The sequence below is a fragment of the Xiphophorus maculatus genome, chromosome 2 (genome assembly GCF_002775205.1).
Source record: "Xiphophorus maculatus strain JP 163 A chromosome 2, X_maculatus-5.0-male, whole genome shotgun sequence".
NCBI lineage: Eukaryota > Metazoa > Chordata > Actinopteri > Cyprinodontiformes > Poeciliidae > Xiphophorus > Xiphophorus maculatus.
In genome coordinates, this window is record NC_036444.1 from 1,030,086 (window position 1) to 1,057,341 (window position 27,256).

Genomic DNA, 27,256 nt, shown 5'->3' on the forward strand with positions numbered 1-27,256 from the left:
TAAAAATCGTGAAAGTAAAAAAATGAAAATGTTTGTTGTGTTTTTGCTGGGATTAATGCTGAAGTTTTAGTTCAGGGTGTGAACACGCCTCATGCAGACAGATGGATTCGTTTTCCAGGAAACTGCAGGATAAACATCAGATTATACCTGAAAATGTTTCTGGGAATATTCCTCATGGTCTCTGTGTGACGTTCAGCAGGCTGAGTAGCTGCTGCACTGAGGTGAATAAATCAAATATACATAAACACATAAGCATTTGTTGGCTGAGCCGTGGAACGTTGCACCTCAAGATCGTTTTAATCATAAAAGATTTTCACAAATTCTCTGCACACCTTACAAAAATAAACTTTAATTAATTATCTTTAATTTACCGCTGAGCTGAGATTGCTGCTATGATTATTTGTGATCCATCAAACCGAGTTTCCGTGTGCGAGAGCCGCACCGCTGCAGAAAAGTTGTCGGCTTGCAGGCGTTTCCATTATTGAAGAGTTTCTGTGATGGAGACAATTAAAGCTAATCTCTTCCTCTAATTAGTGGAATTCCTGATCTGAAACCAAATTATTACAATTGATCCCTGCTGCTGCTGCTGCACATTTTAGCTCTGGAGTTTTACATTTTTCTGTACAAATGAAATCATTTCCTCATTTCCCTGATTTATGAAACCTTCAGGCTGTGACCACTTAACCCTTCGCTCCCTTCTCCGGCCCGACTCTCCTCAGCGGCCAACACAAAAACCCGATCGGCCTCTCCATCGGAACCAGGACCGGAGCGGTTCAGGCGGTTTGGGTCCAGAACCAACAAATATTCTTTAGCAGAGTTCATCACTGCTGCTGCCACAACGAGCCAGAGAGATGGAGACCAGAATCCCTGGACTGGTGGTGGCAGAAGGCTGGTTCTGACCCGCTGGTTCTGACCCACTGGTTCTGACCTGTTGGTTCTGATCTGGTTCTGATTCCATTACTTTGTGTTTCATCATGAACGTCTTTAATTAAACAGTTTTTATTATTTTTATTTTAAGCCATTTTTAATTGTAATGTCTCTGCTGGGAATGATGGGAATGATGATGGGAATGATGATGGGAATGATGATGGGAATGATGGTGGGAATGATGGTGGGAATGGTGGGAGTGATGGTGGGAATGATGGGAATGATGATGGGAATGATGATGGGAATGATGGTGGGAATGATGGTGGGAATGGTGGGAGTGATGATGGGAATGATGATGGGAATGATGATGGGAATGATGATGGGAATGATGGTGGGAATGGTGGGAGTGATGGTGGGAATGGTGGGAGTGATGGTGGGAATGATGGGAATGATGATGGGAATGATGCAGCCTTCCAGAATTCCCATCTGCTCTGCTTCTTCTTCCAGACAGTTTCGGGTCAAACTGTATTTTCTGTTTCTTTCTGTGTCTGACATTAGGAGGGTTAGTGAAGACAATGCGCCATAAAGTCTGTGATTCCTCCAGAAACCTTTAGCAGAACCTTGATGACAGAGTGGTGTGAAGTCGAGGTCAGCAGACGAGCCTCACTGAAGCGAAGCCGGGCGGATGATGACACGGCGTGATGCAATGGGGAGGGGGGCAGGAGGCTCAGGCAAATAGAGAGATTGGTGAGGGGAGGATTCATTTAGGAAGACAAACAGCTTCATTTAAAGTTAGCCAAGCACAGAGACTCCCTGCAAACTGCAAATGGGTTGAAATTTGCATCTTTTCACAGACGGGGCTCCAACTTCTCTCCTCCCTCTCTGGTCTCCATCTCCAGAGATAATGGATTATCCTGAGAGCTTCTGTCTTTGATTGGCTTTGCAACACATTTTCCATCTGCTTTTGCCAAAGTAATTCCTCTTCGGTCCTGATCTGCCGCTGATATCGTCACGGCCGTATTTATCTGCAGCATGTAAGGAGCGTTTGCTGTTTTCTGTCATTCCTGGAGAGCGAGCAGAAAGCCGACGCACGCAGAGATCGGAGTCATTTCACGACTATTAAACCGCACAAATGACAAACTCTCCGCCATTACATCTGATTCCTGCTTATCTTTCACCATTACAATCTGCTGATGCTTTTTACAGCTGAGAATAAAATTAAAGTTTGGAGCCTGGCAAACAGATCATGATGATGGTCTGCTGAAGAGTCGCAGCAGTGGATTCGGTTCCTCAGCAGCATCGTGTGTTTGTGTGCAGCAGAACGAGTTCAGTGGCAGGTAGACGCCTCTGACATCCTCGGCTCTGTTTTGATGGAGAAAATTGATTTGCTGTTTGTAGTTGATGTCATTAAAGGCTATAGACAATTATTTTCATAACTACGGCCAGTAGCTCTCAATATTTACCATCGTGTCTGAAATGTAAAACATTATTAAAAAAAATCCAACTGCAGCGCATTAAATTCAGATACTTTATTTATCCCAAAAGGGAAACTAAATGTTGTCATAACTCAGACAGTCCAAGTTTATTCAGAGTCGTTGTGAATGGTGATGCTGTGGGCAGCAAGGAGCTCCAGTAGCAGTCAGTCTTTCAATGACTCTGAGGAAGCCTCTGACTGAAGACGTGACTCTCCTGACATGCTAACATGCTAACAGCTCAACATCTGGGCAGCAGAGTGTCATGCTGGGTTTAACGTTCTTTGCCCACATGCAGAAACACTCACAGAGAGACTGGTGTAAAAGTTCAAAAGGATTTATTTTCCTTATTCACAAAAAACTCAGAACGGGTAGTTGGGCTTGGCATCAATAAAGGGTTCCGGGTTCAGCCGCTCACTGAGGGAGAGAGATATGGTGAGTACGGGATCAGCGAATCAACTTTGTTGAACTGGTTATGAAGCTCTTACTTGTGGGAGTCGGGGTCCGAACAGAGGAGGAGGAAGGCCAGGCACCAGGAGGTGGGTAGGTCCAAAGGCGACAGCTGGGCAGAGAGTCGGAGGGTGGACAGGCTGTGCTAGACCGCACGGAGAAGTAATGGAGCTGACTGCCAACTGAGAACTGCACCGGTAAGTAACTGGGAAGGTGAAGGTGAGGCTCGGGCTCTCAGTTAGAACTTTCACAGTGCCTCTGGAGGTTTTCTTCCAAAAGGGATGACTCGAGTTCTCCTGAAGGCTTCCTGGAAAAAGGGATCACCAAGGGAGTATTAGATCTCCAAACAACTCGAATATCAACAAGTGTGCTCAGCGAACCAATTCTTGAGGGGCTCAGTGTACCAGTTCAGGCAAACACTCTGGCGAAGATGTGCTGGCAGTCAGCTCCTCATATACTCCACCAGGAGATGGCAATTCCCCACAGGTGCGTCTGGTTAGGACCTGCCGGCACGCCCTCCAAGAACCAGCTGTCATCAGGCGCCCTCTGGTGGATGATCTGAAAAGAACCCACCAGCCTGGTACCTAACACAGAGACGATATTTCACACACACCTGTCCTGGATTTTGGGTCATATTTCAGATATTATTGAAGTTTTTCAGATGCTAATCAGTTTTTTAGTAGACATGCACATATCCATAATGTTCATGTCTATCATGTGATTAAAACACATTGATTCAGGGCTTCGTAATAAGCATGTTGCTGCTTTTTGAAGTTCCCATGAAGTGGATTTATTTTTATTATTCCTGTTTGAGCAATTTTACAGTCGACAGAAACGCAGCTAGTTTTAGTTTAGCTGCGTTTGTTTCATTATGACATAAAATTAAATTTTCTGGTCTAAAACAGAAATGAATTTACAGTCAGGAGTCAGAACATGGAAACGTCTCCAACAGCCTCGGCTGAATTATCTCGTTTCTGTTTTACTGAATGAACAGCCACAGAAACGGGATTTAAAAGTTTCCTCTGATATAGTTTCAGTTTTACTCTGTGCCTCCATCACTTTGTCTCTGGTTGAAACAGAAAGAAAACTGGTTGAAGATGATTACAGCTCCTCTTCTAAGTTTAGGTAGCTGAAGTTGTTAGTTTACAAGAGAATTTTTATGTTTTCCAATTACAGATCAAGTCTTGAGGAGTTAATTGCTACCTGACCCTCGGAGCTGTTACCAAATGCAGCGTGTTTGTTTCATGAACCTCTAATGACCGAAGCCCAGCGAGCCGCAGCAGAGCAGAGTTTTATCTCGCCCAGCCAGGAGGTCAGTAACGACGGGTCATGAAGCTCGTTAGGACGAGGCGTCCGTGTTGATCCTCTCAGACCGACATCGGGTGGATTCTCCTGCGTTTGGTGTTTATTTTCACCAAAACGATCAGAGCAGGTTTTATTCGTGTTGCTCCTTCACATCGTCCTGTTGAGCAGCAGCTGGGCTGAGGTTTTTCCTCTGCTTTTCCTCCGCCTTCACACGGTCCTGTTGGTGTTTGTGTCCAGGCACGCCTCCGGCCACAGGGACGGGGACGCTCATCATCCATCTGGAAGACTACAACGACAACGCCCCGTTCGTGGTGCCGTCGGTGGCGCAGGTGTGTGAGGACGCCGGCGACATGAACGTAGCCGTGGTCGCGGGACGGGACAGAGACTTGGCGCCCAACGCGGCGCCGTTCAAGATAGAACTGGGGAAACAACCGGGCCTGGACAAAACATGGAGGGTCACCAGAATCAACTGTGAGTTTTTAGTCAGGAAGCAAGTTTTAAAGACACGTCAATAATATCAGTTACAGAACCCAGATATTTATCCACTCTGGATAAAACAAACCTTTTATTCTTTTTTATTTCAAACGTTTGTTTAAAATTCACAGCAGTAAAGATCTGGTGCCTTCATTCAGTCTGCTTGATGTCTGTTAGCTGCATATGTTCATCAACAGTATGAACGTTTTTCCTCCTCCGTTTTGTCTTTGACTCTTTACTCCTCGGCGACTCGTCCAGAAAGAGATGATTATAAAACTATTCATATTCACTCATCATCATCCAGAACCTGCTTTAGCTCAGATGAGAAGAGAAATGGAAAGAAACGGAGAAATAAAATCCTGGTTGAGTGAGAGGAAGGAGTTCAGTGTGTTAAGCTAAGCTAAAGCTAAAACCTGACCGTCGCCGTCCACCTCCACTTCTTCTCCCATTTTGGACCCAGTGTGTGACCTTTGACCCTGTTCCTCCTGAAATCTAAATTCGCCTGATTTGTTTTGTTCACATCCCAGAAAGGATGAATGTTTCCACACAAAACGCTGCAGCAGCTCCGGCTCTGATCCGCCCAGCGACTGCAGAGTAATCAGAGTATTTCTGCTGGAGTCGGACTCTGATCCGTGGAGGTTCTGCTGCCGACACGCCGCTGCGTTTGAACAGTTTTCATGGATTCCCCTTTTTTCTCGTCTGATGTTCCTGAGTCTTTTGGCTTCACAGCCTGATGAAGTGTTTTCTGTTCGGGTCAGAACCGGGCCTGACGCCGGGCTCAGCAGCTCCTGTGTTTTGTCTCATTACAGCATGAAGTGAACGGCTGCAGTTTGTGTCACAACTGGAAACTGGTTTAAAGATGATGCAACACAATGTAACCGTCTTATGCAACTTAAAGTGCCACCAATTTCTGTCGCTTGAGTGTTAAGAAAAGTCTAACCTGGTAGTTACTTCAGGCTGACACACACACACACACACACACACGCACACACACACACACACTGCTGTGCAGAAGAAGCATTGATGCAGAGCAGATCTCCTAATTCTCCGCCGTTGTGTCTCCTGCAGCCACTCATTCCCAGATCATGCTCCTGCAGAGTCTGAAGAAAGCCAACTACCAGCTGCCGCTGCTCATCACGGACTCAGGGGTGCCCCCTTTGTCCAACAGCACAGAGGTCAAAGTTCAGGTGTGCATCTGTACAAAGACCAAGAGATACTGCAGCTCCGCCCACTCCCACCGCACTAGCCTTGTTGTGCTGCTGTCGACGCTGCTGCTTGTCCGTCTCTGTGAGTATTCCTACCCTGCTGACCTCATACTGACCTGCTGGTGCCGTTCGCTTTGTGGCTCCTGATTGGTTTGATTCTGTGAGAAGTTAGAAAAACATTAGAAAAATATTCCACAGTTCTGATTTTCAGTGGATCATAACTCCAACTCACTGACTGAAAATCTGCCAATTCATGGATTCCTGAAACATTCTGAGGAAAACGGAGCTTTGGAAGCAGGAAGGCTGAGAGCCGGAGGCTGTCGGCTCGTCTGAGACGCAGGAAAACTCTGGAGCTGCGTCTCAGATGATGAAGGCATTTTCAGCAATCCATTGAGTGTGTGTGTTATTAAGACACACACACACACACACACACACACACACACACACACACACTGCTCATTGCTATTTCTTGTTTGTCTGAAGTATTTGTGGTTCCAGTGAAGTGCAGATTATTGATATAAATAACACTAATCAATAATTTGTTCTTTTCATGTTTCCAATTCTGTAAAGTAAATTCCTGGTAGATATTTAAACTGAAAATGTTACTTTGTTTAAACACAGACGTGTTCAGCCTCACACAGCAGCTCTGGATTCTTGGCCAGTTTTTTAGCTTCAGACTGAAGGAGCCCAAAGCGACTCGCTGATTTACCGTCTGACTTGTAAATCTGATGCGTTTCTCATTTCAGTGACAGAAAAGTCGGATAAAATGACCGTTCAGACTGCAGACACTTTGGAAACTATCAGATACCATTTAGTTCATCAGGTGGAAGAGGAACAGATCGTTCAGACTGCCTGGAAAAAATTGTAGCTTCTAGTGTCTTGAGGTCTGATTTCAGGGTGAACTTACTGCACATCTGGACATAATTAATAATAATAATAATAATAATAATAATAATAATAATAATAATATAATAATCCAGTGGTAGATTACTATCCTCTCCAGACCAACAAGCTGCTTGTGGATCTCTTGGTTTTTCCTCTCACTCCAACAGACGTGGAAACAGGTCAGACCTTCGAAAAGCCGAATCGGGATCTTCTCTCCACCTGGTGGGATTTGAGCCACTCAGTGGGAATAAATGTGAGGCTTTCACCAGGAATAAACTCTTTTCTGTTCAGTTTTGTGGATATTTGGTCAGTTTGCCGTGCAGTATGTTGTAAACACACTCAGACTAACGGAGGTTTCGGTCGTTTGTCTCTAAACTCCTTCACAACCTTCAGTCCTGCAGCTGATTCAGACAGAAACTCTTCTCTGTGTTTCTGATTTTTATACGACATCCAGAAGTCAACCTTGTTCTTACTCCAAACATCTCATTTAGTCCAGGCACCAGCATGAATAATTCATCGTCTCTGCGCAGAACGCAGACTGTTTGGTGAGAGCAAAATTCATTTCTCAACTTTAAGTCCTCTCCTCCTTTCTAGCCTTGTTGTGCAGTTCGTGCCGGAGGCGTTGTTCAGTGGCAGGATCAGAGACAGTGAGCGATGATGGGGGGAAACCCAAAAACATATTTCACTCCAGCCTTAAGAGATGATGTACTTATAATTATTATGTCTTTGTTCAGCAGATTGGTGTCAGACTGAGATTTATGGACTAGAGAGCGTCAGACTCATCGTTTCTCTTGTTTTTCTTCTCTTCGTTTTTCTCTTGGTCTGAACGTTTTTCCTCATTTTCCCTTTAATTGTTTCCACCAGAATATCTGATCCTCTCGCCTCCTTTGCTCCTCCTGCCTGTAATATCTGCTATTTTATTTTGTTCTCAACAATCCTTTGTTTCCTGCTGTGCATCGTATCAGTAAGAAAAATCATTTTAAAGAATCATTTTTGAATCGTTTGGGTCCAGGATTCCCAAACTTTCCATCCTGTGACCCCAGACAGGTTTGGATTGCTTTGGCAAACCTACACTTTCACATTTTAATCAAACATAGAATAGAATTCAACTTTATTGTCATTGCACTGTCACAAGTACAAGCAACGAGATGTAGTTGCTTGATGTAGATGTAAACATATTGATAAAATAATCAGAAGCGGCTTTGCGTCCATCGCTGCTGCTAGCGGATGTAGCTGTGCGTCAGATTAACGGGCGTACCAGAAACACGCAAATACAAGAAACGTTTTCTAAATGTGATTAAATATGATAAAATCTGTGAAATTCATCCAAAATTAACACGTTAAATTCATCAACGTTTACAACCCTCTTTATTCATTATTTGATACTAAATCTGTTCACCCTCATAGGTTCAGCAGTTCTTTGTTTCCTGGACGGATCCTTCGCTCTTCCTGCTCCGAAACGTTTCCACCTGCTGCTGCGCCAGCAGAATAAAGATAAATCTGAACGGCAGATAAATCTAACCCTAACTGGATGCAAATAACATTTAATGATCTTAACTTGTGTTAATGATTAATTTTGATGTGGAGGTGATGCTGCTGCAGCATCTCAGCAGAGTAAGATCCCAGAAAATGTTGCAGTGTGAGCGTTCGGTGAGACCATGCTCCTCTGCAGCCATTGTTATCCACGGTTGCCATGGTGAAGAACCAGGAAGCGCCGTAATTGGCCAACATGCCGGGTCGACTCTCAATCATTTCAAAAAATCATTTGCTAATCGTTTAGGTCCGGGATTCCCAAACCAGCCGGTCCGTTCAGTCAGAACCGGACCGGCGCTGCTGACCCGGCAGCAGAACTGAGGTTACAGAACATCAGGAATGTGAGTCTCCTCTGGGAATGTCATTGTTACTGCTGGGCAACAGTTCTTCCGATTTGGACACAGGAGATTTACACACACACACACACACACACACACAGAAACACACACACACACACAGAAACACTGAAAAACACACACACACAAACACACACACACACACACACCCCCACACACACAGAGAAACACACACAGAAACATGCACACACACAGAAACACACAGACACACAGAAACACTGAAAAACACACACAGAGAAACACACACAGAAACACACACACAAACACACACAGAAACACACACAGAAACACACACACACAGAAACACACACACACACAGAAACACACCCCGCGCGCCCAGCCAGCCGGCAGTGAGAAATGACTCCAGCTCATCTCGGCGCCGCCGGGGGACAGATAGAGAACTGATCAGTGCGGCGGATAGTCAGAGTCTGACAGAGTAAGAGAGGCTTCTCTTTCAATTCCCTTATCTCGCCGCTGACCTCTGACCCTGCAGCAGAGAGATGAGGCAAAGAAAAATGGAGGGAGCCAGAGGGGAAGGATTGGTTAAAGAAACGACACAACAAAGGTGTGAAGATTGAACTCCGGTTTCCTGCTGTAATGTGAGGCAGCAGCAGAGCTTCTGGTTTTTACAGACAAACGAGACAAAAACGTTTTTTCTTTTTAATAAACTAGACAGAAAAATACCTGGAAATCAAAATAAACATTCACCAAAGAAACAGATTTTAAAAATACTAATTATGAACCAGGTTTCCACAATCGTTTCATTCTGGGGTGTCATTTTAAAGAAATATTAAAAATGAATAAACATTAATACTACTGCTAATTTTCTTGTAAAAATAGACACAAATATTCAGCAATGAAGGAACGATTGATCAGATTAATCATGAATAAATTACTAAAGTAATCTTCAGCTAATTTATTAACGGATAAATCGTTAAATTAAAAAACATTTTCTGAAACAGCAGCGCAGGCAGATCAGTAATGATCCAAAATGTAATAAAAAATATCAACATTTTACATAAAAAATAAAAATCTGATTTATTCAGAACTCATCTACAGGCACTTTTATGGTTCTGCAAACTAAATCTCTTTTTGCTATCAAATGGTTGATTGGTGATCAATAATTGATGGTCTCCACTCTGCTGATGTTCGTTTGTCATGTTGGAGGATTTTTAGCTCCAAACCTTCAGAGTTCAGTAAAGGAAACATCTTCAGCTCACTATTTATGATGAGAAAAGTTGGTTTGTTTGATTTTTAGGCTGAAATGTTTCAGGTTTTGGAACATAATTACTGAAGGATGAAGAACAGAACCTGCCTGGCAGCAGGAAGTAGGCCAGCAGAATCAGAAACTAGTGATCAGTCTGGATCCAGGACCGTCTCTGAAAACCTCCTGCTGATACCAAAGACTTCTGGGAAATATCCGGAAGAGACAGACATGGACCTGATGGGCGGTTCTGGTCCCGTTCCAGAACCACCCATCAGTTATTGATCATCAGAACATCAGGAAAATGTTAAAGGGTGTGAATACTTTTTAGCTGTTTCCACAAGTTCAACGGAAACGATTCAGTTCATGTTAAAACATTTCACAAAACTGATGCAGAAGACCACAGTGCCCCCTATCTGTGAACTGAAGTATTACTCATTATCCTCCAGCATCTTCAGCCAGTGATGCTGCTGGTATGGACAGCGTGTTCCCAGTGTTCCCAGTTAGAGAACTGGAGATAAACCAGTGCTCAGTGTAAATGCAGCTGGTCTTCAGTCTGCTGCTCATGAATTGATTCGGTTTCTCGGGTTCAGAAAACGATTTTCCTCAGGATTAACAGAGTTAAACAGCCTCAGTGTTTCTGTGTGTCCAGAGTAAAATGGAGGAAAACATTCAGTCCAGATGTGTTGAGTTTTCCTCCATCCTGAGGTTTTCTGGTGTTTCCTGATCCGCTGCTTCGCTCCGACAGACGCTTTCATTTTCCTGCTCCGCTCTAATCCGCTCCCAGTTAGAGAGACGGGAACGTTTCGGGGCTTATTTACTCCGGTGAAAATGTGACTTCTTCACAGCTTTAGGAGAGAGACCTTAAGCCAGGATGATGTGCTGTTACCGTGGAGGTGAGTTTGTGCCGCCGAAGGCGTTTTGATCTCTGAAGACGTGAAGAGATCCTCAACCTGAAACTTCGCCACCATTCACCTTCAGCTCACAGGATTAATTAACTCGGCCTTTTATTTATTACTGCAATAGAGTAATGGAAAATATTACTCTATTGCATTCAGTCAACATGTAACCTTCATAAACATTTTGCTTTTCTTAGGATGAAATTCAAGGTTTGGAAACTCTTTCAGCTGTTTGTCTCCCTGCAGCCGATGGTTTTATTTATTAAAACGACTTGATGCTGCGTTAATCCCACGTCTGGTTAGCTGTTCATAATTTCATGCAGAAATGTTTTCAGTCCTGTTGTGGAAAAAATTAATTTCCAAGCACTGTTAGATGAAATCACTCAGTCAGGTTTATTTAGATATTGTGCTGAAAATTCTGGAATCACAGTAAAAATTAAAGTCAAAATTATTATAAGTTAAAATACTAAGAAATAATTCAAATTTTTGAGAATAAAGACAAAATTTTGACATTATTGTTAAATTCTGACTTTCTCAATATTCTGAATTCAAAGTAAAAAATCTGACATTAAAGTGAAAATTATGAGATTAAAGTCAAAATTCAAAGAAAAAAGTCAGAATTTTGAGAATAAAGTAGAATATTTTTAAACAAAATGATAATATGCAGCTGAATAATAATTCCTGCTGGGAGTTCAGTTCACTGCAGCAGAGCCACAAACACTGGACGCCATTTTTACTCCGATGTTCTGAACTTAATTCAGTTAATACTCATTATTATCCTATATTATCTGTTATTTTATTATCTATTATTCTAACAGAACAAAACTAGTTTCCAGTCACAAAAGCTGCTGTTGTTTGGATCTTTAATGTGACAGAAATGAATTAGAGCAACACGTTTGGTTCTGACTGCAGACGCTGCAGCCTGTGAGCGTTTCCAGCGTGTCACAGCGTCATGCTGGCGGTTCACACGGCGCCACCTGCTGCTGTCATCAGCTTCCTGTCGCCCTCTGTTCATTCTGAGGGGCCGAGGTGCTAATGATGCAGCGGCTCAACGCCGAATGACAAACCTCAAACCACAAGTCTAAAAATAATACAACGCAGAGAAAATTTAAAAGGTGACAAAATGCAGCCGAAGAAAATTCACTTTGGAAAAATCAAAGTTCATTTGAACATTTTTAACTTTTCATTCTCATGTTAAAAGTCTTTTTTCCATGATTGCATGTGAATGCATCACCATCTAAATCTATCTGCAACAAGATCAGGGGATAAAGCAGCCGTAGCTCAATGCTCGGTTGCCATGGTTACGCTCAGTAACGGGGAAAACCTGAACATCAGGTCCATTTAATAACCAAACAGCTCAGTAAATAAAAACTGCTGCGATTTTCTGCCACCAGTAAAACGAGTCAAACTTTCCAGATCAGCTAAAATTATGAACAACAACTAATTTACATGTAATTCATACAGAAATGGGTTCAGCAGAACCTTTCCGTCTGAAACTGAATCAGAATTGATCTGATCTCCTTTCAGTTCTATTGGTTCTGAAACATTTACTTATTTCTCTTATTTCCAGAAAAATTAACAGTAAAACTTAAAATTTAAAAAGCAAAATGTTCTTGATTTATCAAGAAAACAAACTTCTGGTTGTGTCTCAGCTCCGTCTTTACAAACCTCCAGTTGGTCCAGACGGCCGTTGGTACTGAGCCTGGTCCTGGTTCTGTTTCTGGTTCTGGTTCTGGTCCTGGTCCTTGTTCTGGTTCTGGTTCTGGTTCTGTTTCTAGTTCTGGTTCTGGTTCTGGTCCTTGTTCTGGTTCTGGTCCTGGTCCTGCTCCTGCTCCTGCTCCTGGTTCTGGTCCTGGTCCTGGTTCTGGTTCTGGTTCTGGTTCTGGTCCTGCTCCTGGTTCTGGTCCTGGTTCTGTTTCTGGTTCTGTTTCTAGTTCTGGTTCTGGTTCTAGTTCTGGTTCTGGTCCTGGTCCTGGTTCTGGTCTTGCTCCTGGTTCTGGTTCTGGTTCTGGTCCTGGTCCTGGTCCTGGTTCTGGTGGATTGTTAAGTCAATGTTATAAGTGATGGTGTGCTGTCGCCCCCTGCTGGTCAGGAGAGTGAGCGACTCGACGCTCTGCTGGGTTTCCATAGAAACTTTTAAAACTAATTTAATAATAAACTGAACTTAAAGCTCCGATTGGACTAATTGGGTTCGTTGTGAAAATGACGCCATAGAAATAAACTGAATTGTAGTTTTTACTCTCCAGCAGAATCGGCTAATAAACATGTAATAAACATGTAATAAACATGTAATAAACATGTAAAGTCAGTTGAGTTTAGACCTTATGAAACGGAGCTCAGTGTCGGTGTGAGGCTCGGTTCTGCCTCCCATCATTACAAATAAAAACTTATCTGCGTTATGCACAAACCCGACTCTGCATTTCGTTCAGCTGAAAGCAGCAAACTGGGTCTTGATGGTTCTGTAGGATGTGTGAACAGAACCGTCTCCTGGTTCCTGAACTCCAGCAGCTTGTAGAACTCGTTCATCATTACGCTGCCAGCCGCTGATTAACTCTCATTAGATTCAGCTTTGGGCTGGCGGAGCGGCTCCGGTTGCTCTTCATGCCGCAGCGCCTAATCAGCCGTCAGCCCGGTTTCAGATTCCAGAGGAGCAGAAACGCTTTCTGTTCCAGACACCGGCCTGATTTCCTGTCGCTTCGCATTTCAGGCGTTAAGCCGCCATTTTTACCTGGAGAGAGCTGCAGGTGGAGGAGCCTGGTCTGGGTCCAGCATGGTTCCAAGCCAGTGGGAGTTTGGTTTTCACCCACTGTGGAAAACCTGATGGCTGCTTGTCAGCTGAGCAACTTTGTTGCTGTTCAGCATATTTTTCACAAATAACAGCAACTAGCAACTTTTTTCCAGCTATTGGAGATTTTTACCCAGCAGTCACACTGCAACAACTGAGCAACTCGCTGCTCCCGACTCACCACCAGGGGGCGTCTGAGTGACATGGCTTTAAACCAACCAGTAGGAAAATTCAACTGCAGTAGCCACACTTCAGCCCATAGAGGGCAGCACTGACACAGTTCTAGGCTAAATATTCTACAAATTTGCACAGAAATGTCTAAATTTGTAGGATTGTTGCTAAGCAGATTGTCTGCAGTGATGTCATCGCTGTAGTGGTCTGTTGTGATGAAGAGGAGCTGCTCTCTATTTACTGATGATCTACGCTCTTCACTCTAACCCTTAAAGCTGAGGTATAACTTTTATCATAAATACCTTTTTACATATTGGTGGAAACTGTCACCATGTGAGAAGATTGAGTTCCTCTGTTTTCTCTCAGTGCTAACTAGAAACAACCAATCAGAGCCAGGAGGCGGGGCTTAGCGCTGTCAATCACAAGCTTGTCTGTCGGGTTGATTCAGTCAGCAGCAGGTTGATTCTGCTGCTTTAATGAAGAGAATCGTTCGTTGCCCGTCTCACATAAAGTGATAAACTCTTCCTCTTCCTCTTCCTCCGTTCCTGTGAATCCTGTTGAAGCTGCTCTGAATCGATTCTCGTCTTCATGTCAGGAGCTTCAGTTTCCATCCAGAGGAAGCGTTGCCTCTTTTCTCTCCAGCTCTTCCTGTGAGGTGCAGCGTTCCCGCCGGGAAAAGCCACTACTTTGAGTTTCCTCAGAGCTGGAAAGGGAACCAGAAGGAAAAACGTCTGTAAAATAAAAACGGTCGGCTCCTCGGTTCTGAGCCGTTCTGCTTCGACCGCCTCGCGGTTTTTCATCCGTTTGGTTTCAGTGTCTGCTGGACGAGGCTGAAATATTCTAGTTTCATAAATGCTGTGGGAGGAAATGAAACTCTGTTGGGTTTCTCAGTAGAACATGGATGAGATAAAGAAAAGTTTCCTCATTAAATGTTAGATCTTAACATCAGACGCTGTTTGACAGTGAAACCAGAACGGATTTGATCCGCCAGCGTTTTAACTTCCACTTTAAAAAAAACTGATTTAAAATGTAATACCTGGAGATAAATTTATTTAAAATGTAATTTATTACCTGGAGACGACTGGAAACATTAAACACAAGGAACATTTTATCAGCAAATATTCAACTTTACCTTTAAATTGACTCATTAGCATATTTATCTGATGGCAGAGAAGAAATTTACATGAAGAACCTGGAAATCCTTTCAGTTTCATCCTCACACACATAGAAACACACACACACATAGAAACACACACAGAAACACACACACACACATAGAAACACACACACACATAGAAACACACACAGAAACACACACACACACATAGAAACACACATAGAAACACACACACACACATAGAAACACACACACACACATAGAAACACACATAGAAACACACACACACATAGAAACACACACACACATAGAAACACACACAGAAACACATAGAAACACACACAGAAACACATAGAAACGCACACACACACACTTATGCATCACGAGTAAAAAACTTTAAATTATATAAACACTGAACAAATAACCTTTTCCAACAGGTTTAATACTCTAAACTCTGAAATCGTCCCGTTTTAATCATCAGTTTGCAGAAACTGGCCTGTGAACCTGCAGCTGAAGATCGTTACTAAAAGGCGAGAGTGGCGCCGCCCTTCACCTCAAACCCGGATCATAAAAGAGACAGAAGAGCAAACAGATTAGAAGAAGAGTTCAGTGATGTCATCGCTGCGTCTCCAGCCAATCAGTAGAATCTCATTTCCTGCTGTGAATTTAGCTGCAGCGTCGCATTTTCACCAACCTGCTGCAGGCGGAGACACAAACTGCTGCTTCCTGTTTGGTTTCTGTGAAATGGGGGTTATGTGGATTACCTCTGAGCACTCAGTGTTTTACCTGAGTTTGGAGAAGCTGCTGCTTGGAGGTGAGCTAACTTACGGCATTTCAAAACTAGTTACCATGGGAACATAGCGAGCGTTAATGCCACATGATTTTAATGTTTCCCAGTTATCTGCCTGAAGATAATCAGAGATTTTCCTGCTGTGTGTTCAGAATGATCGGATCCAGTCAGGTCATCAGGACCGCTCCCATCTAAACTCTGGGATTTTCAACATGTTGGATCATCTTGGCCACATATTTCAGTCGGCCATGTTTGTTTACTCTGAACTCACGATTTTCCGTCTGACGTCTGAATGTTGCTGAGTGGAATCGGATTGTGATGCTGCCGGCTCAACGCCGCTCCACCGTGTGTGTGTGTGTGTGTGTATGGGGTGGTTCTCAGGTCTTGTAAATTTTAAATCTCATCATGTGACACAAGAATTAAATCAGAACTTCCAGACCCAGAAGTGAAGTTTCACTGAAGTTGTTTGCAGCGTTGATTATTGATTTCTTTCTCACCTGTTCAGTCTGACAGGTGAATATCTGATTCACCTGTCAAATCTCCAAACTGAGATCCGTCTGACTGCAGGTTAGATACTGACAGCTCTGAACTACTCAACAGAACCTCATCAGTACCGGGGAAAATCATGAACGGATCCAGGTGAACTGGGCTCTTCTTTGTGATATTCACTCTTGTTCTTCTTGTTTCCCCCTCCCATCTCCCCCTGCCCCTCCTCTGACCCTTGACCCCTGACCCTTGACCCCGCTCCAGGCCTGTAAGTCCTGCTGAAACCTCTCATTGTCCTTTTCGCACCACTGAGAACCAACGCCGAATCTCCCCACGCGCCCGGGATTAGGAGAAGAAGAAGAAATCTTCTCACCTCGACAAAATCCAACAAGCCAATCTAGAACTTTCTCCCCGGGACAGAACCGCCGCCTGTCAGCCATGTTTGTTTTTAAATCACTTCCTGTTTTCCTGCTGGCCCTCTTCATTCTTCCGCTCCATCTTCACCTCTCTGATCTTGCGTTCCTATTCTTTCTTTTCTCTCTCTCCATCCATCATTGATTATTGATTTCTGTCCCAGCCTCCCCCCACCCCTCCATTGCAGAGCTAGGAATGTAGCGGTGTTAGCGGTGTTAGCATCGCGCCACATCCTGAAGGAACATTAATGCTGATATTGAGCGAAAAAAGCAGATCAACTCCTGATGAAGCAGAAACCTGCTCTCCCCGTCGTCATGGCTACCTCTTTTACTGTAACCCCATGAAGACTGCCTGGCTGTGTTAGCGTCTCCCACCCGTCCGTCCATCCGTCCGTTGACCTGTGTGTCCGTCCGCCCGCCGCCGGCCCAGTGAACTCTGCAGCCCGTCTGGTCGGCGGGGAGCGGCGGTTTTTATCTTCTCGTCGGAGCGTGTTTGATGGTTTGGTCTCGTCTCAGAGGACTGAAGCGTTTTTCTTTGTCTGCCGTCTGTTGGTGGTTGTGGCTTTTTTAGGACGAGGTTGTAGCCATAAGCCTTCAAAATAAGAGACTCTGGAGTCGTTTCCTCATTTTGCTTCTGTTCTTATCACATTAGTTATCATGGAGTGGAAAACAGTAAATCTTTACAGTAATGGTGTAAACCTGAAAAAAAGTACTATTAAATAAATATTTTATTTTTTACCATTGTATAAATATACAGTATTGATTAACTTATGTAGTTTGATTGCAAGTCTTTCACAGTAAGTCTGTTTTAAAAGAGGAAATCATCTTTTCTGTGAATTTAGAGGCTATTGTTGTGTTCACTATTTTACTGTAACATCTTTGGTTTCTGATTGTTTTCCTTTTTAAATTGTGATTAATATTGCACAATCAGGAGTGAAGTTTGTTTGACTGCAGCTGTTTGGGTTCGGTTCGTCCTCCCGCCTCTCCTCTCTGTCCAGCTCTCATTTCCAGTCAGAAGAAGAAAAACAAAGACTTGGTGGATCGTTTTGCTTTTTATCTTCGCGCTCATCGGAGAAACGTAGCGTGTGCGTTCGTCTGGAAGACCAACTTAAACAAAAAGGACATTTTGAATGAGTTCTGTCTGTCTTTTGCACTAATTTAATAAAGCCGTTACTGAAAGTTCCCATGATGCTTTAGTTCCTTGCTCTCCTGTATTTTGTACATATCTTTGTTTTCTGGTTTCTCTGAAGCAGCTGGCGCGGAGACCGACCGCTCCAGCTGCAGGTTTGTACATTTTTGATTATTGAAAAAGATTTAATTTAATAAACCACACAGCTGATGAGTTTTAAAAAGCAAACTGCAGAATTAATCCTGCAAGAATTTTTTTTTTGAAAAATTCAAATTAGATTCCACAAAAGATTTAAGAATTTATTTCTGTAATTCATAAAAGAAATATTGACCTTTTGAAGAGAATCAAAGGGAAATGCTGCAGTTAAATTCATAGGAGCAAAATGACGTCATGCAGGAAGAAACGATTTGAACTTTTCCACTGAGTCGTGTTGCCTTGAAGAATCAGGAGATAAAACTGAAAGTTTCAGAAATTTACATACAAATAAAATTATTTTCCACTTTTTGAATATGAGAGAAGTGAAGCTGAGCAGGAAGAGCCCCAGGAGCAAAAAGAAAGTTTTTATTGAATATTAACGATGGATGTGTTGCATATTGTTCTGGTTTTGGAGCCATGAATAAAGTTCAGGTTCTGGTCATGGATGTTGTCATGTTAGTTTGGACCAGAACCTCTGGAGTGGTTCTGATACGTTGTGGTACTGAGGCGGTTCTGGACAGGAAGAAGTTGTTTGCCCTTTCTGCTGGCAGGGTGTTCCTAATAAAGTGGCCGGTTTTGACCTCCTGAGTGAGCGGCGGTCCGCCACCGGCAGGGATCATCCAGGAGGAGAAAGCTCTGAGTGGCGCTCCAGAGGTCACGCACTTTGACCTTTCCCCCCTTCCGCTGGAACAAAACGCCGCTCCCTGAATTCCTCCTGATCGTGGCGCTCAGAGCGTTGGCTGGACGCTGCAGACGGTTTTAACAGACATGATGGCCTCAGCAGGGCACAGGGGCATCATGGGAGTTTCAGTTTTCAACGTATTTAATGTCATCTAAATGTTTTACAGGGAGTTTTTATCTGTGTGTGTGTGTGTGTGTGTGTGTGTGTGTGTGTGTGTGTGTGTGTGTGTGTGTGTGTGTGTGTGTGTGTGTGTGTGTGTGTGTGTTCTGATAGGAATATCATATAAAATATGAACGTAATCTTTGACTTGATTTAACTTGTCCATCTCTGGGTTTATCAGGTTTGCAGTAACTCAAGAAATAATCCAAGAAATATTCCAGACAAACAGCAGAAGGACAAACAGGAATTTAATGATTTCACATTTTACTAAAAATAAAATAGTAAAACAAGAAAATGGACATTTAGTGTCTGGTTGGCTTTAGATGTTCTTTTATTTCTGTTTTGCTAATTAAACCTGAACTCTTTCTAACTCTTTCATCGATGAAAACCATAAAGTCTGGAGGAACCTGAAATCCTCCAGACTCAGTTGTTCTGTCCTACATGATGGTTTTGCTGATCCAGTTCAGCTCATTATCACTTTCCCTCTCATTCAGAAAAGGTAACGTTGCTCTAAACTGAGACTGAAGCTGAACAGAGATTTTTACTCTGAGTCAAAATGTTGGAGCAGATCCAGGAAGTTTCTCTTCTCCATCTGTCAGCAGGCGGATGTTACCGTTACCGTTAGCGTTAGCGTTAGCATCGCCGCTAACCAGGGTTACAATCATTTAGAGAGTTTTTGTCTGATTCAGTTTCTTTTTAGAACGGATCTGCTAGTTTTTATTAGTTAAATATTGTTTAGTTTTTATTAGTTAAATATTGTTTAGTTTTTATTAGTTAAATATCGTTTAGTTTTTATTAGTTAAATATTGTTTAGTTTTTATTAGTTAAATATTGTTTAGTTTTTATTAGTTAAATATCGTTTAGTTTTTATTAGTTAAATATTGTTTAGTTTTTATTAGTTAAATATCGTTTAGTTTTTATTAGTTTTTATTAATTGTAATTGTAGTTTTAGCTTTTTCATACTTTGGATCATTTTTAGATGCAGAATTTGAAAAGTTCAGAGTTTTGTATTGTGATACTGTAATAAATACTGAGCAGAAAAAAACATTTTTGAAAACTGTTCAGTTCTGGTTGAACCACCAGCTGATTGTGGCGTTCAGAGCGTCTGCTTGTGTTGAGAAAAACAATTTGACATCAGTTCACAAAGCTAATAAATAGATGAATAAACACAAAAACGAAGAATTTCTCCAACTTCAGTAAGTTTTACTTTCATAAACACATGCTTTAGTTCCAGGTGGTTTTCCTCCATTAGTTACTGTTATTATTTATTTCAGATCTAAATGAATGAATGTGTGTAAAGCTGCTGTTAGTTCATGTTCAGATTAGATCCATGTGAACATCAGGAAACGGAGCGACGCATCGCTGACCTTTGACCTCAGGATCAATGCTGTTTCATCTGCAGATCTTTTATCTGGAGGTTTAGTTTATTTAATAACTGCAGGTTGAGCATCTGTAGCTTCATCTGACTTATGTTCACTAGAAATCAGTTCACTTTGCACCAAAACTGAGAGGAAGGAGACCAGCAGGCGATTCTGTCCCCTTCATCCCCAACATGAAGGTTAATATTTCACTCAGTATTCTGAGATATCTGCATATTTCAGGCCAGCAGTAATAAGATTTATTTCTGCTTCATGTACCTGCAGTGAATCTGGGAGCAAATTATTCTCATCTGATCAAATGTTTACTTCATATCTGCATTTCTGATCCTTTCCTCAATATTTATTCCTCCATTTCCCTGCCGCTCCATCCTGTCCGGGGTCACCGGGGTCACCGTGAAGAACGGCGGCAGGCTGACCCGACATGGACGGCTCCCAGCTGCTGGTTTCAGTTAGAAACCTTCTGATCAGCTGGACTGTGACTGAATTAACTTCAAGTTTTTTCATTAATATTTGATTTTGCTTTTTCTGGCTGGAAGAAACTTTAACTGTGAGTTTATTTCTGACTCTGAGGATCTAAAGATTAGGGTGATGGAAACTTGCCCCTCCAGCCTGAAAGATCACCAAAGAAAAATCTGAAATATCAGAAAAAACAAACAAAAAGGTTCAGGAGAAAAATCATAAATGCCCATAAAAAAGTGTATTCTTAAAATAAATCACCCAACGTGTTTGATTTCCTGTTTTAAGAAAATAAAACATGAGATTAAGACTTAGAGTCAGAGGTTCATCCAGTTTATTGATACAAAAGACCAAAAGATAGTTTTGCTGATTTACATCTAATATTTTCATCTCTTTATTCTTTGTTGCCTCAGAGATTTATGATTATTCTGCTTTGCATAAATGCTAAATGGAAAAGATTCATCGGCATGAAAATAGTTTCCACTGCAGCCGGTTGGAAGAAGTTAAGATAAGAATAAAAACAGTTTTTGTTGCTCAGCATTATTCTAATCTAATTATAAAGTGAAGTAGAAAGCAGCTTTCTGAACCATGTGGACTTTAATACTTTGTTTACTTTGATTATGCCGTTCTGTGATGGAAGATTTCATTTGGCTGTTTTTGTTTTTGTGCTGTTGGCTTCTGAATATTTTCTGCTCCAACATCGATAAAAGAACAATGTCACCATAAAAACACGGCAGATTTTTCAACTTTGCTGCTTTAAATTCCTTTTAGAGGATCAATTCCTGCGTTTTCAAAAAAAACCTCAGATGCTTTGAAATACAACAGATTTCTGAAATCTGCATATCAGTTCATGTACTTTAACCCACTGATGGTTTTTTAATGTTGCCTCCAGTCAATAAACTCATGAAACACTTGAACAAAATCTCCTGCAGACAGACAGAACTTATGAACTTTGTGTTTTACAGATTTTTACCACAAAATATGAGAAATATCAAGCTGAATATGGAAGGTTGTTCTGTTGTTTATGCCAAAACTCAAACGTCCCACAATGCTGCTCACCTTTACAGCGTCATCATTCAAGCATTTGGTTAAACCGTCTCAACCAAAGCCAGCAGCAGAGATGGACTCTGAGCTCCCTGCCATGGACCTGAGCCATGCTAACTGTGCTAACTGCTAATGTATGATAATGAGTCAGTTATTACATCATCTCTATATGAATCAATTACAGTGAAGGAATTAGAGTCTCTGGTTTTAGCTCCCTGTCGCCGCCCTGTAGGAAAGTCTAAACTGTTTGTGTCCAGGATGTGTGGGGTCTGCAGAGATGTTAGTTGCAGATCCTCTGCTGCTAATGTGAGTTACTACTCAGAGCAGGAAGAATGGAAGAAGGTTCTAACATTGTTCTTGAATCTTTCTGCATTATTGTTCGCAAATAAAAAAATCATCTGAGATGAGAACCAGCAGAATCCTGATTGGTCCAGCTCAACAGTAAACACTGAAACCGTTGATGATCTGATGCTGACGGGTAATGGCAAATATAATAATATATTACATTATAATTATATCACTGCCTGTAAAGCTTCATTTGGCTTCATCCAAAGGTTTTGTGTTATTTATTATGTTCAATAAAACTTTAATGGCTCAAAACGTTATTAATATAAACCATGTATTGGGTTCATCTAGTCTCAATAAAATCTGTTCAAGTGGAATTGATTTTTGTAATTACCTTCAAATAAAGTGCTTGGTCCTCTCTGGGACGGTTTCTGGATGAACGACCCGGACCGGGTCAGGTTCTGATCCGGTTCTCTCGGTGATTGGGTCGCCGTTCCCAAGTACCAGCATAACGAACCTTCAGCTGTTTGGAGCCAGCCGGGATGATTCCTCCTCTGCTTCCTGTTCAGTTTTTAATAAAATACTGATATTTCCCTCAGCAGCCAGTCATGACATCATTTATTGTCTACATGTTTTACTGAATCTAGTTTTAGTTTGTTTATATTGTACTAATCCACATGAACAGATCCAGTTCATATCTGGTCATAAACGATCTAATCTGGTCCAGATTTAATCCGGATTACTCAGCTGCTGTCGGATGGATTCTCCAACTTTGACTTTAATGTTCATAGAAAAATAATGATCATTATTTTTAACTTTATCATAGCTTCACATTTTAATGATATTTCATTCAAATCTACATGTTAATAACTTTTTGCTCTGATGATCAGTCGATGTCTTCTATTAATAACACTTAGAAAGAGCTCAGTTATTTGATATAAAATATAGACGCATGTTTATTGTGATTTATATTTCATTTATGGCAGCCGATGTTCAGAAATATGAGGTCTGATATTTGTAAATCATGCTGGTTCCAGCAGCAGGTCTGTTCGTAAAATACTCAATAATCTGTCAAATTAAAACATATTTTAAAAAACAACCTAAATAAAACCAAGATCATTTAAATCAGATCAGGTAAAAAATTCTGTTGAAACAGGAGGAGCAGGAAAAATAACCAAACGCAACCAGACAATAATAAAAAGATTTAAAGTTAAAAAAAGTTCTGATCCGAAATGTTTCATTTTTTTAGTTTTCACTAAAATACAGATTAAAATGACTAATCCACACCAACAGATCCACAGATGATGAGTTGAACATTCAACACATCATCAGTATTTTCAGAATAAAAGTCAGTTTAATGAGTGGTGAATATTATTAATTCAGGTTCATCTGTTTTATTTCGCCAAAGCTACCTGAGCTCTTGACGTCACCAACGAGTAAAACTAAGATAATAAATGTTATTGATAGCCGTTTTCTTTAAGCTCCATCTGAACCTGAATCAGAAACGTTTTTGTTCCCAAGTTTCTTTTAAAACAGCTTCGTCTTCTCTTCCAGTTTGATGCAGAATCATCAGAATCTGGGAATTATCTCATTTTTCTGTCTTGGTTTTCGGCGCTGCGCTGCAGAAGTGTCTGCTAACGGCTCCTCCAGCAGAACCAAAGACAACATGACAATAACGCTGCATAAAGCCATAAGCGGCTTAGCAAACCGCCTTCCTGACACAAAACCTCAGGACTGGTCGTCACAATCCGTCCTTCGTCTTCAGGCTTCCAGCTGAAGGTTCGGCTCTGAAGCCGAAGATTGGACAGGAAAATGTCTGCATGGTTTATAATCTCTCTGGCTGCTTAAATAAAGCTGGAGTCATTCTTATTCAACTTCATCACCTCTAATAACGGCGTACGCGTCTCCATGGCAACACACAACCGCAGGCGTTAAGATATGGACAATTTTAAAAAGAGCAGCAGAGGTACTAAAATCAACCAAGTTGATAAATAATAAATAATAAGTTGATAATTAAGGCATTAAAATTTGCTTCAGTCCAATTCATAACATTTAAATTACTTAGAAATGTAATTTACATCAGTCAAAGAGTGTACTTTTAACAAACAGCATAAATTAAACTGAATATTTTCTTTCTTCCAGGCTAATTATTCCTCTGGTTGAACTGAATTTGTTGGAGCTGAAATGATCAGCGGATCATCCAGCAACACGAACCAGTAAGAAATCAAAGCAACTGGTGGGAAATGATCTGACAGCAAAACCAGTAAGTTCAGAAACGTTAACCAAGTTTTTCTTCATAACCGGCTGGAAACGAAACTCAGAAACAGCAAACAATTCAAATACTGGCTCAAAAACACACACAGAAACACAGATTATATGCTCTAACTGACTTCCATACCTCACAGAGACGAGAGCAGAACAGGAGAAAGTTTCATCATCATCATCATCAGGCAGGTTATATGATGAACTCAGGCTCTTATATCAGTAGCTGTGTTTCCATTGACTGTAAATTTGCTCAAACTGGAATTCAAACTAAATTCTCTTAATGAAAACAAAAACTCTGAAAAGACTAAAGTTTTATTTTTACCGCGCTTCACTGATAGGGGGCAGTGCTGAGCTCCACAGACACGATGGGTGACAGAGAAGGAGAGGAGCATGGAGTCAGGTCATACAAGACTCAAAATCTAATAAAAGATAAGAAATCACACAACAAGACGTTTAAAGAAAATCAGATGTGACCTCATAATAAATATTTGTATTTTTCTTGCTGTCATTTTGTTGAATATTATGGAATTAATTAAAATATAATTAAAAGCTTTTAAATCAACTAAATGGAGAACCGGCTCAGTTTCTGCAACAACACAGAATAAAAAGTTTCTAAGCCCAAAACTGAAGGAGAAGCTCAAACCTGGAAAATGATTTATGGCTGAAAACCTCCTGGGAACATTTTTATTTTTAGCCTGATGTGTTTTCGGCTCAGCGGTGGGGAGGGCCGAGAGTCTTCACGGCCGGTTTTATGACATTAAAGCCTCTCTGAGTTCAGGATGTGATGTTTTCTGATGCGTGGTTTTGTGCTGCAGACTTCCTGTCGTTGGCCAGACGCTGAGCCTCTGATCGCAGCGTTCATACTCTGCTGAGGAGAAACATCTTTAGCGTTCCCAATCCCCCATGATGCATCAGGGCTGTGACGCTCAGGCTGGAGCAGCAATATGTGAGATATGGATGAACATCTCTGCCCCAGGAGACTCTCAGGAGAGACATCCATCTCTCTGTCTGAAGGGCCACAGACACATGCAGGACTTCCTGCTGCTATATTAGCACTTTTATTAGAATCAGGTTTGGGACGGCAGAAACCCTCCGCAGTCATCCGTCTGGATGATCCGTCCTCTGCTCCTCCTCGGTGATGGATGACGCGGCCCAGCAGGGAGCCTCGCAGTCCCTGCCCAGCCCATCGATTGGTGCCGCTGCCTGACTCAAACCTCCTGAAGGAGCAGAGAACAGAACCGCTCCGAACCCGGGCCGCGCTCCTTCATCATCCTCCTCCACCTCCCGCTCTGTCCTCACTTCCTCTCTGCTGAACATTCATTAAAACATCTAAACGTTTTGATCCGAGTCTCATGTCTGACTGGTGAGGAGTTAGTGGAAGCAGAGGAGCTCAGTTTGTAGCTTCACATTTAATGACCTCACAGGATGTTTTCTGATTTAAAGGTGACCTGTCAGGTGAGCACCGACCTGTCGGCTAAAAAACAGATTCTGCACAAACTCATTCATAGATCATCTAATTTCCGTTTGTCCAGTTCTGCCTATTTTCAGAATGAGCTGTTTTAGGGCTCTGTCTCTTTAAATCCAAATACTCTGCTGCTGGCCACGCCCCCAACTCCGTGTTTACACTCACACATGAAAATGAGCAATTATACATGTTTTCATGTTTGGAACTAATCGACTATTATAGAACTTTTTTAGCTTTACGTCCAGTTATTCCCTCATCATGAGCGACGGCCCACTCAGCTCCTTCAGACTAGCGGCAGCGAGTCTCCTTCTCTTCTTCAGAGAGAAGCTCCAGCGTCACTTTGCAAGTCAGATTTTATAACAACTGAAGGTTACAATAGTTACATAATTGTTGTAAAATTGTTGTAATCCCGCCCCTCTAGTGAGATATGAAGAGTGCAGGAAGCTGCAGTCACATGAAACTCCATGAAGTTCAAACCAGAAACGACCCCAGCGCCTCATCCAGCATCCCGTACGCCAGCGCTGGAGAAGCAGCAGTTAGACACGAGTTGTGCTGCAGAGATCGGACGGCTTCGTACCGACGGAGGAACTAAAGAGGTGCTGAAATTATCAGCTGCTATATTCCTGTGATAAAAGGTCAGAGCGCTGCCAAATGAACAGGTTAAGATGCTAGAGGTCAGAGGTCACGGCTCCATTCTTCTGTTTAATGTTTCCACTGATTGTTATGCAGATGCATCAATATTAAACCACTTTAAAATGTTTTAAAGTTAATAAATCTTCATGTTTGATCCAGATCTGTCTGCAGGATAAAATCTGTAATTTTAATAACATCTGGAAGAATAACTGTTAAAAACAAAACTGAGTTTAACAGTTTTAAGGGAGAAATAATAATAAGAGCTAATAATTGGTAGAATCAAGAATAATATAAATTAATCACTGAGATTTTACTTCTTATTTAAAATTTATTTTTCTGACAGTTTCCAACAATAATTTAACAAATTAATTTAATTTACTAACAAAATATTTAGTTCATAATTAACTGTCTGATGTGAGTTAAAAATTTAGATCACAAAATAAAAACACAGTTTGCTAATTAAATATTCCAAGCTAAGTATTTAACTAAATACTCTGTACTGTAACACCGCAGCAGGTCACAGTCCTTCCTGTTTTAAAGGAAACCTAAAGGCCTTGTTGCCATGGCGACGTCCAGGACAAAGTATGTGAGGGGACATCAGTCCGTCCATCGTCCTGCTAGAGGACACGTCTCAGGTTTTTAATCCTGGATTCTGCAGATTATTTTCTTTCTCTACCTGCAATAAAACGGCAGCCTGGCGACGATTATTGTAATTATAGAAAGACACCCGCTGCATCGGTAAGTACAGACATTATGGTGTGTGTGTGTGTGTGTGTGTGTGTGTGTGTGTGTGTGTGTGCGTGTGCGTGTGTGTGTGTGTGTGTGTGTGTCCTGCAGCTTCTCACTGTGTTTTCTCCTAAACAGACATGTTTTAAAGTCCGGTCTCGTCCGCAGCTCTTCCTCTCATGACCAACGCTGCTGCAGGACAACAAGCTTTAGACGATAATTAGACAAGAACTCTGAGGAACAACGAGCTGCTTGGCTGTAAAGGAGGTCAAACTCTCCTCCTCCACCTTCACATCCGCCCAGCTGGTGATGCTGCAACCTGAACGGAGATAAAACTAATCGAATTAGAGCTGAACTAAAGTTTCTGCTGTTCTTTGTTTCACATTGTTGAACAAAAACTGAGCAAATTACAAACTAAATTGTTTA

The 27,256-nt window shown here is 41.8% G+C and overlaps 1 protein-coding gene across 4 annotated transcripts in view; it reads left to right on the forward strand.

The window, feature by feature from the left end:
* The window catches only part of cdh13 (cadherin 13), a 282,552-nt gene extending 257,199 nt beyond the window's left edge, over positions 1 to 25,353 (forward strand). For 3 of the 4 annotated variants that reach the window (XM_023325001.1, XM_023325020.1, XM_023325012.1), the window contains 3 exons: positions 4,332 to 4,565; positions 5,637 to 5,855; positions 16,264 to 17,596. In XM_023325001.1, the coding sequence (XP_023180769.1) occupies positions 4,332 to 4,565; positions 5,637 to 5,855; positions 16,264 to 16,271 (461 nt within the window). In that variant the 3' untranslated portion in view covers positions 16,272 to 17,596. Of the gene's footprint in view, positions 1 to 4,331; positions 4,566 to 5,636; positions 5,856 to 16,263; positions 17,597 to 23,883; positions 24,005 to 24,821 lie in introns of those variants that run through there. The other variant, XR_002751861.1, reaches the window with a different exon arrangement.
* Positions 25,354 to 27,256: the final 1,903 nt, after the last annotated feature.